We start from the raw sequence: 16,810 nt of genomic DNA on the forward strand, positions 1-16,810 counted from the left end.
GAACTGGAGGGTTTCTCTGATCCTACATCAAGGGATCGGACTTTCCATGGATTTGGCTTTGACATAACATTACAGTGTCTGCTGAGTGATGGTGTACTCAACCACTGGGATGAGATCTGACAGCCTAAGGACTAAAGGGTTTGTTTCTATGTGGATTGGGTTTCCCAGTGGAAGAATGGGGGTGAGGGGTAGGTACACATCCCCTCCTTCAAATTGCAGAGCTCTGGTGATCATGATTTGAGTAGTGAGTTGAGGTTGAGGAACAAATTAAAAACCCTTTTTGTGCTCTGAATATTGTGGGACATAAGTGTTGTATTGAGGTACTGAAGGAATTTCCCTAAAAAGTAATGTTAGCATGTGTTAGTCCTGGGGCAGCTTACTGTAGTTTGTTTGACGCAGCATGTATCTGAACCAAAACATCTCAACTATCAGTTGCATCCCTTGTTTTCTGTGAGAAGATGGGTCTCCAGTTTCTGGTGGAGGTGACCCCCTGGGCCTTTTTCTGCTTGGCTGCTGTGGTCAGAGTGGATGCAGTAGGCTCCAAACCACCTTGGCAGGGATGCAGCTGTGGCGGTCGGGGTTCTTTAGTTGGTTCTCTACAGGTCCTGAGCTGTTGGTGGAGGGAGATGGAGTTAGTGGACTCCATGATGACAAGTTGGCCCCACCCTTGGGTGTAAAAGGAAATGGAACTTCCGCAGCCTCAGGCCCCACCTAGAGGCAGCCTCCCAGTCTGAGATGTCTGTCCTTTTGTAGAGATGTGTGAACACAGCAGCAGCCGCTGAGAGGAATGGGCTCCGAATAGCAAACAAGAGTATATGTCTAATCAGAACTTTTTTTTGTCATTGTTATTAGTTGTCAAACTCAGTGCTGACATCATATTTGTTTTCTTACAGTCTCAAACCATGAATTATGTGGGCCAGCTGGCTGGGCAGGTGCTCGTCACTGTCAAGGAACTCTACAAGGGCATTAACCAAGCCACGTTGTCTGGGTGCATCGATGTAGTCGTGGTGCGACAGCAGGATGGCACCTATCAGTGCTCACCTTTCCATGTGCGCTTTGGGAAGCTGGGAGTCCTGAGATCCAAGGAGAAAGTGGTAAGTGCCGTGGGTAGCCTGCTTTAAGGTGGGAAGGGGTGTCAGTCCACAAGGCATCGTGGTAATCTGCCCCCCCCCCTTACTTTTTTTTTTAACGGAAATGCTATTGAGAGCAGTGGTAAGGAACCCTTGGCTTTTGAAGTAGCTTCTAAATTCAGAAGATTCTATTACAGGAAGTTTCTCCAAATGAAAAAGAAACTGAAATTGTGAAGATAATCCTACATGTTGAAACTCAGAACAAAACTGAAGATGTGACAAACAAGGAAGTTGGGCTTATTTCAAAAAATAAATTTTCCTTTGCTTAAGACAACACTTTAAAATAGTGTAGGGCCAGCCAGATGACTTGGTGAGTTAAAGCTTTTGCCATCAATCCTGATGACCCAAGTTTAACTTCTGAGACCCACATGGCTGGAACAAGAGAGCATATTGGAAAGCTATTCTCTGACCCCCACACGTATCCTGTGGTGCACATACACGTTTTAAAATCTTAATAAAAAGTCTGTCTAAAAATATACACGAGAGAGAGCTATATGCGCAGGTCATATAATATTTGCATAGATGCACAAAGCCATGGGTTCAGTCACTGTCACTGCGTAAGTCAGACATGTTGGCCAGTGCCTGTAATCTAAGCACTGAGGACAGAGACAGAAGGAACAGGTCAGGATCATCCTCAGCTCAGCCACAAAGCAAATTCGAGGTCAGCTTGGTTGGTTGGTAGGTAGGTAGATAGGGATAGATAGATAGATAGATAGATAGATAGATAGATAGATAGATAGATAGATAGATAGATAGGATAATACTATTATAATGATTATGAGTAAGTAGACTAAGCTCATGTTATCAGGGGTAGATTATATTTGTTTAAAAGAAATTAATTCCCCAATTGAATGTGGTTTTCCTCTTTTGCTTTTATTGGGGGAAGTGTTGTTGGGTTGTTTTTATTTTTATTTTTTTATTATTTTTTTAATAACCTTTTTCTCCCTTGGGTATTGGGCAGTAGGGAGGGTTTTGAAGTTTTAAAACCAGGTTAATGGTTAATTATAAAATTTTGTAGAGCGTGTAGTTGACAACTTTTCACGCCCACATTATCTACCTGGATAATGCCAGACACTCTTACTAAGATTTTGGAGCCCTATGAGAACACTCCTCCACTTCCTGGCACAGGTGGAAATATGTGTCAAAGACCAACATGTATAAATTAAGAGTGATGAGCTTTTAGTTGATATTTTTTTTTTGGTACACATTTCCCTCTTTTTAAACTTAGTTTTTTTTGAAAGTGAAAGAAAATGGGTTTCTCAAACTAGACTCCCCCCCCCCCCCCCCAGGGAGTATGATGGAATCATTTTCCGCTAGATTTTACAGGCTAGCCCTGCTTGATCACCTTTAGAAAGCCAAAGCAGCTACAGTTTTACTTTCTGACCTGGCAGCTCCCGCTCTAGGCAGCATTGTCCAGCCATGGTTGCCTTGGTATTTGTTTTCTTTGTAGTTCTTTTGTTTTGTTTGTTTTTCCGGACAGGGTTTCTCTGTGTAGCTCTGGTTGTCTTGAACTCACTCTGTAGACCAAGCTGGCCTTGAACTCACAGAATCACCTGCCTCTGCCTTCCAAATGCTGACATTAAAGTCTGGGATTAACCGCTGGCTTCTTTGTATTTTTTGTAGTGACACTATTATTAATACTCTCAGATTAGAACTGTTTTGGGGGGACTTGACCCATTTATGCCTTGAATTTCTCATTAGGTGTCTTAGGATCTGTTTGTAAAATTTCTGTGGGGGTCTTCCCAGCAAATCCTCCCCAGTCACACTCAACCCCACCACACCCTGGAACCAGGTTTCTAATTGATAGGTTGCCTCAGTTTTTTGGCCTTTGAGAGCAGAGCTGCAGCAGATGTATGTAAGCACTTGTCCTTGATAGGTGATGAGGGACTGATAGGGGGCCTTCCCTGCGTGCTTTGTAATCAGGGATTGGATTTCTTTACCAGGCCACAGTTAATTCCATTAACGGTTAACTATGAAATACCCAGTCAAAGTTAAATACCTTGTCAAAACTCCAGTACTTTTAGGAACATAATACACAGGCACAAGAAAAGAAAAAATATCTTCTTTCCTGTTCCTTCCTTTATATCCCAGAATCTTAGGGGGTACATTAGGGAAGAAGGCTCACTAGTATATATGTACATACACACACATGCACATGTGTGGTGATATTTTGTTTGTGCTCTAACAAATAAAGCTTGCCTGAAGATCAGAGGGTAGAGCTAGCCATTAGCTAACCTAGAGGTCTGGAGGTCTGTATAGACAACAGACAGGAAGTGATATGGCTGGGCAGAGAGAGAAAGTGATAAGGCAGGGAGGAGACAGCAACTAGGCCCTTTTCAGTCTGAGAAGTCCTGGAGGTCAGAGGTGACTTTGGCTGTTCTTCTCTGATCTTTCAGCATTTACCCCCCTATCTGACTCCAGGTTTTAATTATTAAGACCAATTAGAATTTGTGCTACACACGCATGCTTGAGCACACAAATGTGGCCATTTCCTCTAAAAGATAAAAAGAATGTGTTTGTGTAGGATAATTAGTGTATTATTAACTGTATACTTACTTTTTTGATTGGTTTTTATTAACATATGATAAATTACATATACCTAAAGAATACATGACAAGTTTTAAATATATTTTTATCATGCAAACTCTCTACAACCAGGATGAGAAACATTTTTGTTGGGGAATATTATTTTAAGGTGTGTTACTTTTGTTTATGTTGCATTTGTTTAACTCTGTGAAGCTGTGTTACTGTGCCTCTGTAAAACACCTGATGGTCTAATAAAGAGCAGAATGGCCAATAGCAAGGCAGGAGGAAGGATAGGCAGGGCTGGCAGACAGAGAATATATAGAAGGAGAAATCTGAGAGAAGGAAGAAAGAGATCTAGGAGCAAGCCACCCAACCATCAGTGGAGTAAGAAGTAAAGAAAGGTATACAGAAATAGAGAAAGGTGTAAAAGCCCAGAGGCAAAAGACAGAATAATTTAAGAAAAATTGGTTAGAAACAAGCCAAGCTAAGGCTGGTCATTTATAATTAATAAGTGGTGGTACACACCTTACGCTGGTAAAATCCCAGCACTTGGAAGGCAGAGGCAGATGGATCTCTACAAGTTTGAGGCCAGCCTGGTCTACAGAGTGAGGCTTCCAAAGCTACACAAAGAAACCCTGTCTTGAACCCCCCCCCCCAAAAGCCCTCCATGTGTTTGGTTTATTTGGGAGCTGGGTGGTGCCCCCCCCCCAAAGAGCAAAAACAAACAACAGTGCATTCTGTTGTCCTGTCACCCTAGTCTCCTTTAGTCCCTGATAGTTCCCATGTTTTTGTTTCTTATAATACTTTATTACCTTGTTTGTTTGAAACAGGGTCTCACCATGTGGTCCAAGTTGGCCAGGAGCTCTGTATATAGTCCAGGCTACCTTAAAATTTACTATCTTCCTTCTTCATTCTCCTGGTGCTGGGATATGGACCTGTGTCATGCTAGTCAGCTTTCATTTATTTACTCATTTATTTGTTTGGCTTTTGAGATGCGTCTGTTTTACATCCCTGGCTGTCCTGAAACTTGCTGTGTAGACCAGGCTAGCCTCAAATCCACAGAGATCACCTGCCTCTGCCTCCCAAGTGCCATTGATTATTTTAAGCTTCTTTTTTTTTTTTTTTTTCATTAATTTTTGACTTCCAGGCAAGTCACAAATATAATTAATTCAGAAAAACTTCTCTTAGGTGGGTAAGAATGGTCAGTAGTGACAATGCTTGTCATTCAAGTGTGATGGCCTAAGTTCAGTCCCTGGAACCTGATGGCAGAAAAGAATCAACTCCAGAAAGTTGTTCTTAAACCTCACTGAACACTGTGGCCTCTGCCCTCCTCCCAGTATTCAGAAATTTAAAAAAAAAAAATTAAGAAATAAAAATTAAAAGTTTCTTTTGCCCAATTTCTTCTACTTTATGTTAGCATTTTATATGTCCATTGTACTTTTGCCCAAACCAGAAATTTATTCTTGCTTATACTGTCGACCAGAGACATTCTCCAGATTTCATCAGTTTTCCTAGGACTGTCTGATTTCTGTTCTAGTATCCTTTCTAATGTTATTTTGCACAGCATTTTGTTAATGCTCCTTCCTGACTGTCTGGTAAGGAACACAGCAATATAGGAATTATTGTCTAGGTTGTCCCTCAGTTTGAGTTTGCCATTTGGTCCTTTGAAATAAGAATAGAGAATGATGCTCACTCTTGCTAAAGGGTGCCCATCATCTGTACTGCACATCTTATTACTGTGGATACTAACTTTGAATCCCTTGGTCTCTGCTAGGGTTTCTTCACCATGGATCCACTTGCAGGAGAATGTTTGATTTTTCTCCTCACTAGGCTTACTATGCAAATATTCCTGTTTCCCATATTGTTGCCCATAAATTTTAGCTTACTTCACAGAATTATTAATATGTGTATCTGTTATTTATCTTCACCGTTCTTATTCCAATTCTTTTTTTTAATACAATTTATTTATTTTATATACTTTGGTGTTTTGGTACCCTAGGACTGGAGTTACAGACAGTTGTGAGCTGCCATGTAGGTGCTGGGAATTGAAGCTGGGTCCTCTGGAAGAAAAGTCAGTACTCTTAACCACTGAGCCATCTCTCCAGCCCCCCCTTATTCCAATTCTTTTTTTTTTTTTTTTTTTTGGTTTTTTGAGACAAGGTTTCTCTGTGTAGCCTTGGCTGTCCTGGAACTCACTCTGTAGACCAGGCTGGTGTTGTATAATATTAGTTGAAGATGTGTTATATTTGTTTAATGATGCAAAGATGTGTTGCATTCTTTTATGTTGCATTTGTTTAACTCTGTGAAGCTGTGTTACTGTGCCTGTCTAAAACACCTGATGGTCTAATAAAGAGCTGAATGGCCAATAGCAAGGCAGGAGAAAGGATAGGAGGGGCTGGCAGGCAGAGAGAATAAATAGAAGGAGAAAAAGAGAAGGAGCAGCAGCAGCAAGAAAAGGAGAAGGAGAGGAGGATATCAGGAGACAGCAAGCCACAGAGTAAGAAAGAAAAGTATATAGAAATAGAAAAAGGTAAAAGCCCAGAGGCAAAAGGTAGATGGGATAATTAATTAAGAGAAGCTGGCTAGAAACAAGCCAAGCTAAGCCTGGGCATTTATAAGAAAGGATAAGTTTCTGTGTAATTATTTGGGAACTGGATGCCAGCCCCCCACCCCCACCCCAAAGAGAAAATAATTTTAAAAAATTAACTATAGGCTGGCCTCAAACTCACAGAAATCCACCTACCACTGCCTCCTGAGTTCTGGGATTAAAGACATGTACCACCACTGCCTGGCTAATTCATGACTTCTCTTTTCATTGTTTGTGTGTGTGTGTGTGTGTGTGTGTGTGTGTGTGTGTGTGTTCGTTCTGAAATACATTAAGTGTATCCCACTTAGTCTGTGTAATGTTATTTGTATGTATGTTTTCAGGACAGATCATGATAAGCAATTGGTTTACTCTTGCCTGGAGAAGACTTTCTCACACTCAGCATTCTGTAGTTACCTGTAGTTATGTGTGTAAGGTTGAAGCCTCTTGGTCTCCCCACACCCATTCACATTAGCACGTGTATTGTTGTTGTCTTTGTTCAGCTCATGTTAAGTAGCCACATGTTGGTGAGGCTCTGTAGGGTCACCTCTAACCTTCCTAGAAAACACAGTCAAACAGCAACTCCCTGGTCCTCCGGCTCTTACAGCCTTTCTGCCCCTCTTCCGCAACGTCCCCTGCGTGCAGGAGGTTGGTGTGTACATTGACACTGGGCTCCACAACTCTGCATTGGGAGGTTGTGGTTTTCTGTAGTGGTCTCCATCTGTGGCAAGAAGTTTCCTTGCTGAGGGATGTGGACTAGCTTACCAGGTGAGACCTTAGGAAAGCCAAGTTCTTCTTACAGTGCTATCAGTTCTTTCTTTTTTTCTGTATTTTCATATCTTGGCCAATAACCTCCTCCTTGAATTGTTCATTTTTATAAGATGTTACATGAGGTCTTGAGGAATGGTCAGTCAGTAAAGTGCTTGCTGTACAAGCATGTGGACCCAAGCTTGGTTCTCCAGAACTCACGGGAGTGCTGGGAATGGTAGCATGTGCTTGTTGGTATCAGCTCTGGGGAGACCGACAAGCAGATCCCTAGGACTTTCTGCCCAGCCGGCCTACCCTAATCAGGCAAGCCCCGAGTCCCAGTGAGAGGCCCTGTCTCAAAAAAGGTGAGCAATGCCTAAGGATTCACAACCTGAGGTTGATCTCTGACCTCCATAGAACCACCATACACAAAGATATACATACATATACACACATACACAAAAGTTAGGTATCTATAGCCCCATGCCCCTCAGGCTTTGCTCTGTGGCTGAATGGAATAACAAACACAGTGCCAGTCAGCAGCAGACTCCGCAGAAGACCAGTGATTGCTCACTGGTCCGGACAGCATCTGGTGTTGCCTGGTGACCTGGGAGAACAGTAATAGGGACTTCACTCACAGCTCAACACTAGGGTTACTGAAACATTTGAGTGTTTGAATTCTGTGAGACAAGTCCTGCCCATGCTATAACTTGGGAGGCACAGAAATGTTTGTTAACAATATTTCTCCCATTTCACAGTATTTGGCAGGTTAAGCTAGGCATGGTGACTTACACTTGTAACCGTAGCACTTGAAAAAATCTCAGGCAGAATGCTGTGAGGTCAAGATCAGGGTAGACTACATAGCAGGACCCTGTCCTCCAAAAAGAAAAAGAAAAGAAAATTGAGAGATTAAGCAGTAAACTTGTAAAATGCTGTGAAAACATTTTCTTTCAATCCCTGGCTGCCTGTCTCTCCCAGTACCCAAGTTTCTTTCTTTTGGGGATGGGCTCTAGAGCTAGTAATAGTGTTTCTCTAGGCTGTATCTCTAGAAACCCAGTGCCAAGTTTGGCTTGTGAGCCAAGAATTTAGGTTTAGGTTAGCCTAAATGAAAGGGTCTTTGTACTTAATTATGTTTGTTTCCTCCTTAGATTGATATAGAAATCAATGGCAGTGCAGTGGATCTTCATATGAAATTGGGTGATAATGGAGAAGCCTTCTTTGTAGAGGAGACTGAAGAAGAATATGTAAGTTCTCAAAGGTCACAGACCCTTTGCACTTCGTGTCAGGCTTCTAGAACATGTCTCAAAACAACTGGTCAGCTGTTTCCATGATTGTGTGGATGATTATTACTCACTAAACAAGCTTTCATTGCATGTTGAACCAAACTTCCAAACAAAAAAAAAAAAGGGCTCACACCAGCTTTCAGAGTTTGGAGAATATCATCTAGTACCAAAGGGCTTTCCTGCTTCATGTCCATTAAAGCTTATGGCTTGACTTGAATTTATTCAGTTCCACCTCGAGGCATATCTCTTAGACTATGTGTGGGTATGTACATATGTGACCTTTAAATTTGGAAGACATGTTTACAGGGCCAGAGATGGCTCAGCAGGTAAAGACACGTTCCATACTGGCCTGACAACCTGAATTTGGTATCTGGAGCCATATAAAGATGGAAGGAGAGAACTTCTCCACAAAGTTGTCCTGATGCCATACTGTGGCCATGCTGCACACAACACCCCCACACACTAATAATAAAGTTTTTTTTAAATGATTCTTTTGTTTGGTTAGGAATATTATACCTGTGACCTTAAGAGACACTCAGTTATGATTTCAAGACAGTTAAATTAATTGGCCTCTGTCTTCTTATATATTAGTGTACATGTGGCTTCTTATACAAGACAGCACCGTCTGTACAAGTCCTATGTCCTTGTGCACTCCCAGGTATACCTGAGTTGGAACAAGAACAAACTCTTTTTGATGTAGTCAATATGGCTCTTTTAAAAAAAAATCTGTAGAAGCATCACTGTGTCTTTTTCCATAAGAAATTAAATATTACAGCAAAAATAAGCTTCAAATGATCAGGATACAGAGGCTTTTGGGGTTTGAAGGTGAATGACTAATGTGATATTGTGAATTTACAAAGAAAAAAATGACAACAAAAATAACCAATAGCAAAGCAAAATTATTTTGATTTTTTTTTTTTTTTTTTTTTTAAGCTTGGGAAAGAGCACCAGTGTAGGCAGCTTATAAAAGAACCTTATCCATTTGTTTTCCTGAACATCTTCCTGGTGTTTTATTACCTCATTTGCATTTATATGACCTAAACAAAATTTCACCTCATCAGAAACAAAGGCAAAGAGCAGAGTAAAGCATAGTATATATTAGCTGGCACAAACCTAAAGTATTTTGATGTGTTTCTGAAAATCAAGTGTAACCCCTTTCGCTGATTATTGTTACATAAGCCGGTGATGGGGGTTCTTGACAGGCCTGTGCCTGGTTATAGGTGCTGCCAACAGTTGTAAAGCCTGCTTTAGCAAGGGCAGCCTGAACGTCAAACTTGCAACACTTTTTCTGTTTCATGTATGACTAAATTGATCAGATTTTTCTGCACTATTGTAAATTCTAGGATAGCCAGAGCTATGTACTAAGGCCCTCTTTCAAATAAACAAAAATAATAATACAATAAAAAAGTCCTAATTCACCCAACAAATATTAGAATTACTATTCTATGACACATACTATGAATAAAATAATAATAAATAAAGACCTGCTTTTAAAGGGGATTAAAAGTTAACAAAACCCCATTAGGTGCTATTTAGTTTTTGTTTTATCTGACTTTTTCGCTCATCATCAACATTCCTTTCAGTCAGCAATTCTGAAGCAACCCCTGTTTTTAACAGCTGCACAGTGTCCATGGTGTGGATTTGCCTGGTTTATGAACCATTGTCTTATTAGTGGATGTCTTAATTATGTTTCTATTGCTGTGATCAAGACCATGAATTTATTTCACCCTACTGCTTACTTCATTAAGGGCAGTTGGAGCAGGAACCTGGTGGCAGAAACTAAAGCAGAGGCGATGGAGAATCGCTGCTTACTAGCCTGTTCCTCTGGCTTGCTCTCCTGTACAGCCCAGGACCACCTGCCTACAGCAGCAGGCCCTCCCACATGAATCATCAATCAAGAAAATGCCCCCACAGACTGTGGTGGTGATATATTGCTTGTACACTTAATAAATTGCCCTGAAGTTCAGAGAACAGAACAAGCCACTAGATTAAACATAGATGCCAGGCAGTGGTGTCACACACCTTTAATCCTAGCACTCCAGAGGCAGAGATCTGTCTCGTTTCTGTGAGTTCAAGGCCATGCTGGGCTACAGGAGATTAATCCGGTCTAAAAGAGAAACAGAGCCAGGCAGTGGTAGCACACTCACCTTTAATCCCAGCACTAGGAAAGTTGAGACAGGAGGTGATATGGCTGGGCAGAGAAAGGAATACAAGGCAGGAGGAGACAGGAACTGGCTCTTTCAGGCTGAGGAGTTGGTGAGGTAATAGGTGGTGACTGTGGCTTGCTCTGCTTCTCTGATCTTTCAGCTTTCACCTGATACCTGGCTCCAGGTTTGTAAGGTTTATAAGACCATTTAGGATTTGTGCAACAACAGACTTGTCTAAAGGGCAATCTGATGGAGGCAGTTCCTCAGCTGAAATTCCCTTTGCCCAGATACATCAGGTTTGTGCCAAGTTGACAAAAACCAACCAGCAAAGTAGATATCCGGGTGTTTTCTGCCTCACCTCAAATACTTCCGTAATAAAGCAAGAAGACACTACCAAAAACCAAAACAGCTTTGAAGACAAGTACAGGACAACTTGATATGTAACAAAACCACTAAAAGAAATCTCTAGAAATCAGGGCACATCAGCCTCACCTGGGTGACTTCTGGGTAACTTAGGGGCATTCAGACAGTGTAGTGACAGCTGTATGTTAATGATGAGCCTGGTAAACAAAACTTCCAGCTTTGAAATGTTTACCAGCCAGAGGGTGGTGGCGCACGCCTTTGTGAGTTCAAGGCCAGCCTGGTCTACAGAGTGAGATCCAGGAAAGGCACAAAGCTACACAGAGAAACCCTGTCTTGGAAAAACAAAACAAAACAAAAAAAAAAAAAAAAAAAAGAAATGTTTACCAAATCCAAATTTTAAAATTTTAGTGTGTACCAATTATGGAAATACATGTTTTCTGAACCATTTGTAAAAATTTGACCATTTTAAATTATGAAGTTAATTTATGCATGTCTGTCTACCACTCCTTCCTCGGGATTGAAACAAATGGTCAAGAAGTTCACTCGATTTGATTTATTCGGTATTAAGTTGGAAAGTTTAATTATTCTAAATATTGGGCCGCTTCTTCTTCTTTTAAATTCCTGGAAAGATATCTGGAATGAAATTCATTGATTTCATTCATTGTAAGGTGTTGCCTCTGTCATAACCACTTTCCTCACCCTCTATTCATTCGGCCACTTAGCTGTAAATCCTGCCTGTCCTGGCTTCACTCAGCTGCCCTGCTGCCCTGTCAGATGTGGCCTTGGCCTCTGTTTCACCATGTTCTTACCATTGTGTCAGTCCTTGTAATACTTAGCATGTGGCTGCCACTTTGATAGTACAAATTTCATCAACTCTTAGTACAGAATTTCATCAACTCAGATTTTTTTATTGTTGTTGTTTTTGGTTGTTTGAGACAGGGTTTCTCTGTGTAGCCCTGGCTATCCTGGAATTCACTCTGTAGACCAGGCTGGCCTCAAACTCATAGAGGCCTGCCTCTGCCTCCTGAGTGGCTGGGATTAAAGGCGTGTGTCACCATTGCCACCTGACTGATGGGCTCAGAATTTAATTGCAGCTTTTGTGTGTTCTGTGCTAGCTGACACAGTTGTTCTTGGAAATGTACACAGTTACATACCATCTAATTTCTTACTGTCTAATTCCTGTTGGATGCATAATTAAACAGGTTTTGTTCTAAGGAAATTTCAGGGAAAAAAAAATTCTCCAAAAGGTGGCATTCACAGCTTACTAGTAACCCAAAGGAGAAACAGACCATTAAACTCTGAATGACAGCAGAGGCCCAAGGTCACATGCGCTGTGATGACTTCTTACCAAGCAAGCAGGTGCTGGCAACCATATCAACTGTTACCCAGGAAAGTACCCCAACAGATCTGGTTCATGTAACTTGGAAATGAAAGACATGTATTGATTGACACTGTTGCTTTACAAAATTCCTTTAGCACTTGTGTGTTAAGTAGAGGCTTTGTGTATGCCCTAGAAATGTCATTTCCTGAGATAAAACTGCATATTGTTCAGGGATTCTAAATTTTGGTAATTATTTCAACAAGACACACACACACACACACACATTCAGCCAAACTTTTAGGCTCTGGGGGCAAAAGCATCACTTTGGGCCATTTTTAGTGGATGAAAAATTTTAGCTGCAAAAACATTTGCAGGACTTCACTATAAATAAGATTTTAGAGAACTGTTCCCAGCAGTATAAGACCCAAAAGACTCTCATGGGTTTTTCTTCTGGAGATAAACTGTCTTTGAGAGACTGAAAGCAGGAAAAATAAATGTTTTGATTAAGCAATGGCATGCTTCTGAGTTAATTTTCTTTAGGAATCAAATCAGTTACATACTGAAATGAACTAACGCTTGTTTGAGTCTTAGCAAGGTGACTTTCTTACCTTTGGGGACTAAGCCTTCCTACCTCTGTGAGAATTTGTACACTTGAGAAATTAATTTTTTTTTTGATAGCTGTCCAGTCTGTGTGGTTAACTTTTCTTTTGTTCTTTAAGGAAAAGCTACCTGCTTATCTTGCCACCTCACCCATTCCTACTGAAGACCAGTTCTTTAAAGATATTGACACCCCTTTGGTGAAATCAAGTGGAGATGAAAGACCATCTCAGAGCTCCGACATTCCTCACGCCTTGGAGACAGAGACAGTTTTCACTCCAAGTTCTGTGAAAAAGAAGAAACGGAGGAGAAAGAAGTGCAAACAAGACAGCAGGAAGGAGGAGCAGGCCACTTCTCCTGCTGTGGAGGACACATGCGATGTGGCCGTGAGCTCTGATGACGAGAAGGGGACCCAGACGACAAGGTAAGGTCCCAGGAGGAACAGGGGCCTCTGCGGGCGCCTCCCTGCCCCTGTGCCCAGTAGAGCTCCAAGGAGCTAGTGGCTGCTGTCACTCTTGGAGCTGTGCGGTGAGTCTGATCCCCGCACCCAGCTGGTTATAGAATCCAGTGGAAGAAGCACCACACCACCCCTTACTGCTGGATCTTTGGGTGTGCTGCCAGGTGCTCTTTGCAGCAGTCTGGAGGAAGTTTGGAAAACAAATGGTCAACTCTTATCGAGTGGTTCACTTGGAGTGGGCAGATTCAAGTGGGAACATCATATTCCAGTTGTGTAGCTTTCCAGCCCTAGGATCTTTCCCCCTCCCGCTTCCTCTTCACCTTCCCTGCCCCTTCCTTCTCCCCTCCCCATCTCCTTCCCCTCACTCTCCCTTCCCTTCCCTTTCCTCCTCCCTTCACTCTCCTGTGTTTGGTTCCTACCCACATGGTGGTTGGTACACAACCATCCCTAACTCCAGTTCTAGGAGATCCTGTGTCTTATTCTGACCTCTATAGGTGTAACGTGGTACAGTGACAGGTGTGCAAGTAAAACTTTCATACCCATTTTTTAAAACACAAGCAGTGAAAGATGGAAATAGTGAAAAATACTTCAGGCTCACAGAGCAGCATAAATTATACTGATAACAATTTTAAATCCTGAATAGAGTGTCTTTCTGTTTGTATTAAAACACTGGCCAAGCTGAGTTATGCGTTCCGCTTCTATATATCTTTGATATATAGGACCTAGCCAATGTGAAACCTGAGCCACTGCGTTTCTCAGACTTCCCACATACTTGTTTATAGGCTGGACTGGGTTCAGCATGATGCCAGAGATATGAATATCTTCTGGAATACTGTCTCCAAAGTCCCTGTGGGGCAACCCATTCAGCCAAACAGGCTGAATATAGTCAGCTGTTTTACTGTTTTCTCTTGATGCAGTTAAGGGACACAAAAACACAAGATATACGAGGTAGCAACTGGTAGGTGACAGAATGTGTATAAAACAGTATACTTTCTTTTCTTTTGACATGTATGAATGCATTAAAAAGTAATGATTAAGAGTATAGCAAATATATTAACCAATGATATCATTGTTATCACTATGCAATCTTTCATAATATACATAATTGTGCTTTTTTTTAATTGACAATTTACTACAAGTCTGAGGGAAGAAGCTTTTCAAATTGGATGATATTCTAGTACAATTTTGAGTACATACATATAAAACATAACCTTTCCAAGCATGCCCCAAATACTTAGCATCATTTCCATGCCACTATTGGAAATATTTTAGTAGCCAGCCAACAGTAGCAAAAATAAAGAGCCAAGACCAGGCCATCAGAAAGGAAACATTTAGTTTACTAAAGCAATCTTCCTTATGAAGTTGAATGTGGGAGCTGAGTTCAGGGAGCCTCAGACTTGCCCTCAAGAGCAGCTATGCTACCCCATCAATAGGTAGCTTCTAGAGACTCCCTGGGGTTTCTGTGGTGAGGGTAAGTATTTAAGGGCATGGGTCCTACAATGTCCCTGCTTTGTCCTCCTTTGTTCTCACACAGCAGCAAAGCCACATTTTGCTTGGAGTCCTGAGGTGTGTCTTTTGTGGGAGGTGTCTTGTGTCCAAGTATAGATCATTGACTATACTGATATCCATTGAGTAATACTGCACTAAGATTTCTGGTACCCATAGGATCTTTGGACATGGTACCTAACAATTTCTTTTTATTTCTTATTTCCAGCTAGTTTAAAATGCATTAAGTGCCTATAATTTGGGCTGAGTTCAATTTCCTGTTGATTTCTCCCACTTTTAAAAGAATTGAAGTACAATCTACAGGCATTTATATTCACAGATTTATTTTATTTTGAGGCAGGGCTTCACTATGCCCTCTCTGGTCTGGAACTCACTGTAAAGACTGTTGTTACCTCCAATTCATAGAGCTCTGCCTCTCAAGTGCTGGGATTAAAGGTGTATGCCACTGTGCCTGGCTTGATTATCTCTATTTTTAAAAATTTTACTTATTTAGTTTATGTGAATGGGTGTTTTGCCAGTATGTATGTTTGTACACAACATACATGCCTGGTGCCCATAGAGTGCAGAAGAGGGCATCAGAATCTCTGAAACTGTAATTACACATGGTTGTGAGCTGTCCTTCTTAGGTATGTTTTTCTCCTCTTGAATGGGATTGTGTGACAGTCCTCTAGAGGAAAGAAGATTCCATTGAGGAAAACCTTAAACTAATAGGAAGATCTTAAAAGACATGTAATTGACATGTCTTAAGTGATTTAAATCTGTATGGGAAGGCTGTGTCAAAGAAGTAAAGTAATACCAAAGAACAAAAGGCAGTTTTCTTTCTCTACTCTTAGCCCAACAAATTAAGTGGTGTGATTCCAGTTTACATTCAACACACTATTAGAGCTTGAGTGTTCTGTAAGAAGCTCTTAAACCTGCATTAATGTGCTTTAAGCTTTTCAGAGGTTTTCAGTGATTTCCACTTACTACCCATATAAACCTCATATTGACTGAAAAGTAGACAGGACGTGATAAATTCTCTAAAGATGAAAAGTGAAATCATAGCTTTTTTTACTTTGGACAAATTATTATACTAAAAACTTCTGGATCTTTGATACCTGCTGATTTACAATGGAATTTTATCACCTTAAATTTGGAAGAAGTGAATGAATGTCACCCAGTGAGTAATACTGTGTTAAGGTTGCAGACAACCATATTCTTAACATCAACTTAGTAGGAAGGGGATTGATTGAGCCCAACATTCATGAATATCAGGTAGGTACTTCACCACGAAGCTACATCCCCAGCCTGTCAGGAAATTTTAATCACATTCCTTTTCTATGTCTGTTATATGGTGGTGTTATGAGTGGCGTTGGTGAATACCTTCTTGTTCATATTAGCCCTTTTTCAAAAGATACTACTAATCATGTAGCTTTCTATTTATTAAGAGACTTGTTGGTACCCATTTTAAAGCTGACTTTAAATTACTCTACCCTTCTGGGTTTTGCTCTGTTTTCCCCCTTTTGTAGAGGATCTTCAAATGCTTCCTTAAAGGAGGAAGACTATAAGGACCCTCCACTCTTCCATTCTGGGGATCACTACCCCTTATCTGATGGAGATTGGTCCCCATTAGAAACGTGAGTATCTTTAAAATTTCTATTTTCCTAAGGGAAGGAGGAAGTGCATATTAGTAGCTTTTATGTTATTTGATAGTAGTAGCACTTTTCATTTATGTTACAGTAGAGTAATCATCAGGTAAAATTTAACAGGAATATGAACTGTTTTCAACAGCTGTTTTGTTCCTAAATTTAACTTTACTCTGATGGTGTTTGCCGGTTGTAAATCTGAATAATCATCATAGAATTTGCTCTACCTACTATTAAATTTTAGTTTTTTGGTGTCAAATAATATAGTGAAAGAACATGTGGTCATACTGTTTATTTTCTGTGATCAAACCTTCAGATTTTCAGTGATTTTTCAAAATTTATGTATTTTATGTGTAAAGATGTTTTGTCTGCATATATGGCTGTGCACCATATGCATGCCTGGTGCCTACAGAAGCCAGAAGAGGAAGTTGGATCCCCTAGGATGTTAGAGTTACAGGTGATTACAGCTAGCAGATGATTGTGAGCTGCCATGGAATTCCTGGGTCCACCACTGAGCCATTTCT

General features: G+C 40.9%; 1 protein-coding gene across 8 annotated transcripts in view; it reads left to right on the top strand.

The window, feature by feature from the left end:
• The window catches only part of Lpin2 (lipin 2), a 74,078-nt gene that overhangs the window by 43,880 nt on the left and 13,388 nt on the right, over nucleotides 1-16,810 (top strand). For 7 of the 8 annotated variants that reach the window (XM_028874079.2, XM_037210192.1, XM_037210194.1 and 4 more), the window contains 4 exons: nucleotides 894-1,094; nucleotides 8,136-8,231; nucleotides 12,821-13,122; nucleotides 16,170-16,277. In XM_028874079.2, the coding sequence (XP_028729912.1) occupies nucleotides 903-1,094; nucleotides 8,136-8,231; nucleotides 12,821-13,122; nucleotides 16,170-16,277 (698 nt within the window). In that variant the 5' untranslated portion in view covers nucleotides 894-902. Of the gene's footprint in view, nucleotides 1-582; nucleotides 812-893; nucleotides 1,095-8,135; nucleotides 8,232-12,820; nucleotides 13,123-16,169; nucleotides 16,278-16,810 lie in introns of those variants that run through there. The other variant, XM_037210193.1, reaches the window with a different exon arrangement.

Source organism: Peromyscus leucopus, chromosome 13 (genome assembly GCF_004664715.2).
Source record: "Peromyscus leucopus breed LL Stock chromosome 13, UCI_PerLeu_2.1, whole genome shotgun sequence".
Taxonomy (NCBI): Eukaryota; Metazoa; Chordata; class Mammalia; order Rodentia; family Cricetidae; genus Peromyscus; species Peromyscus leucopus.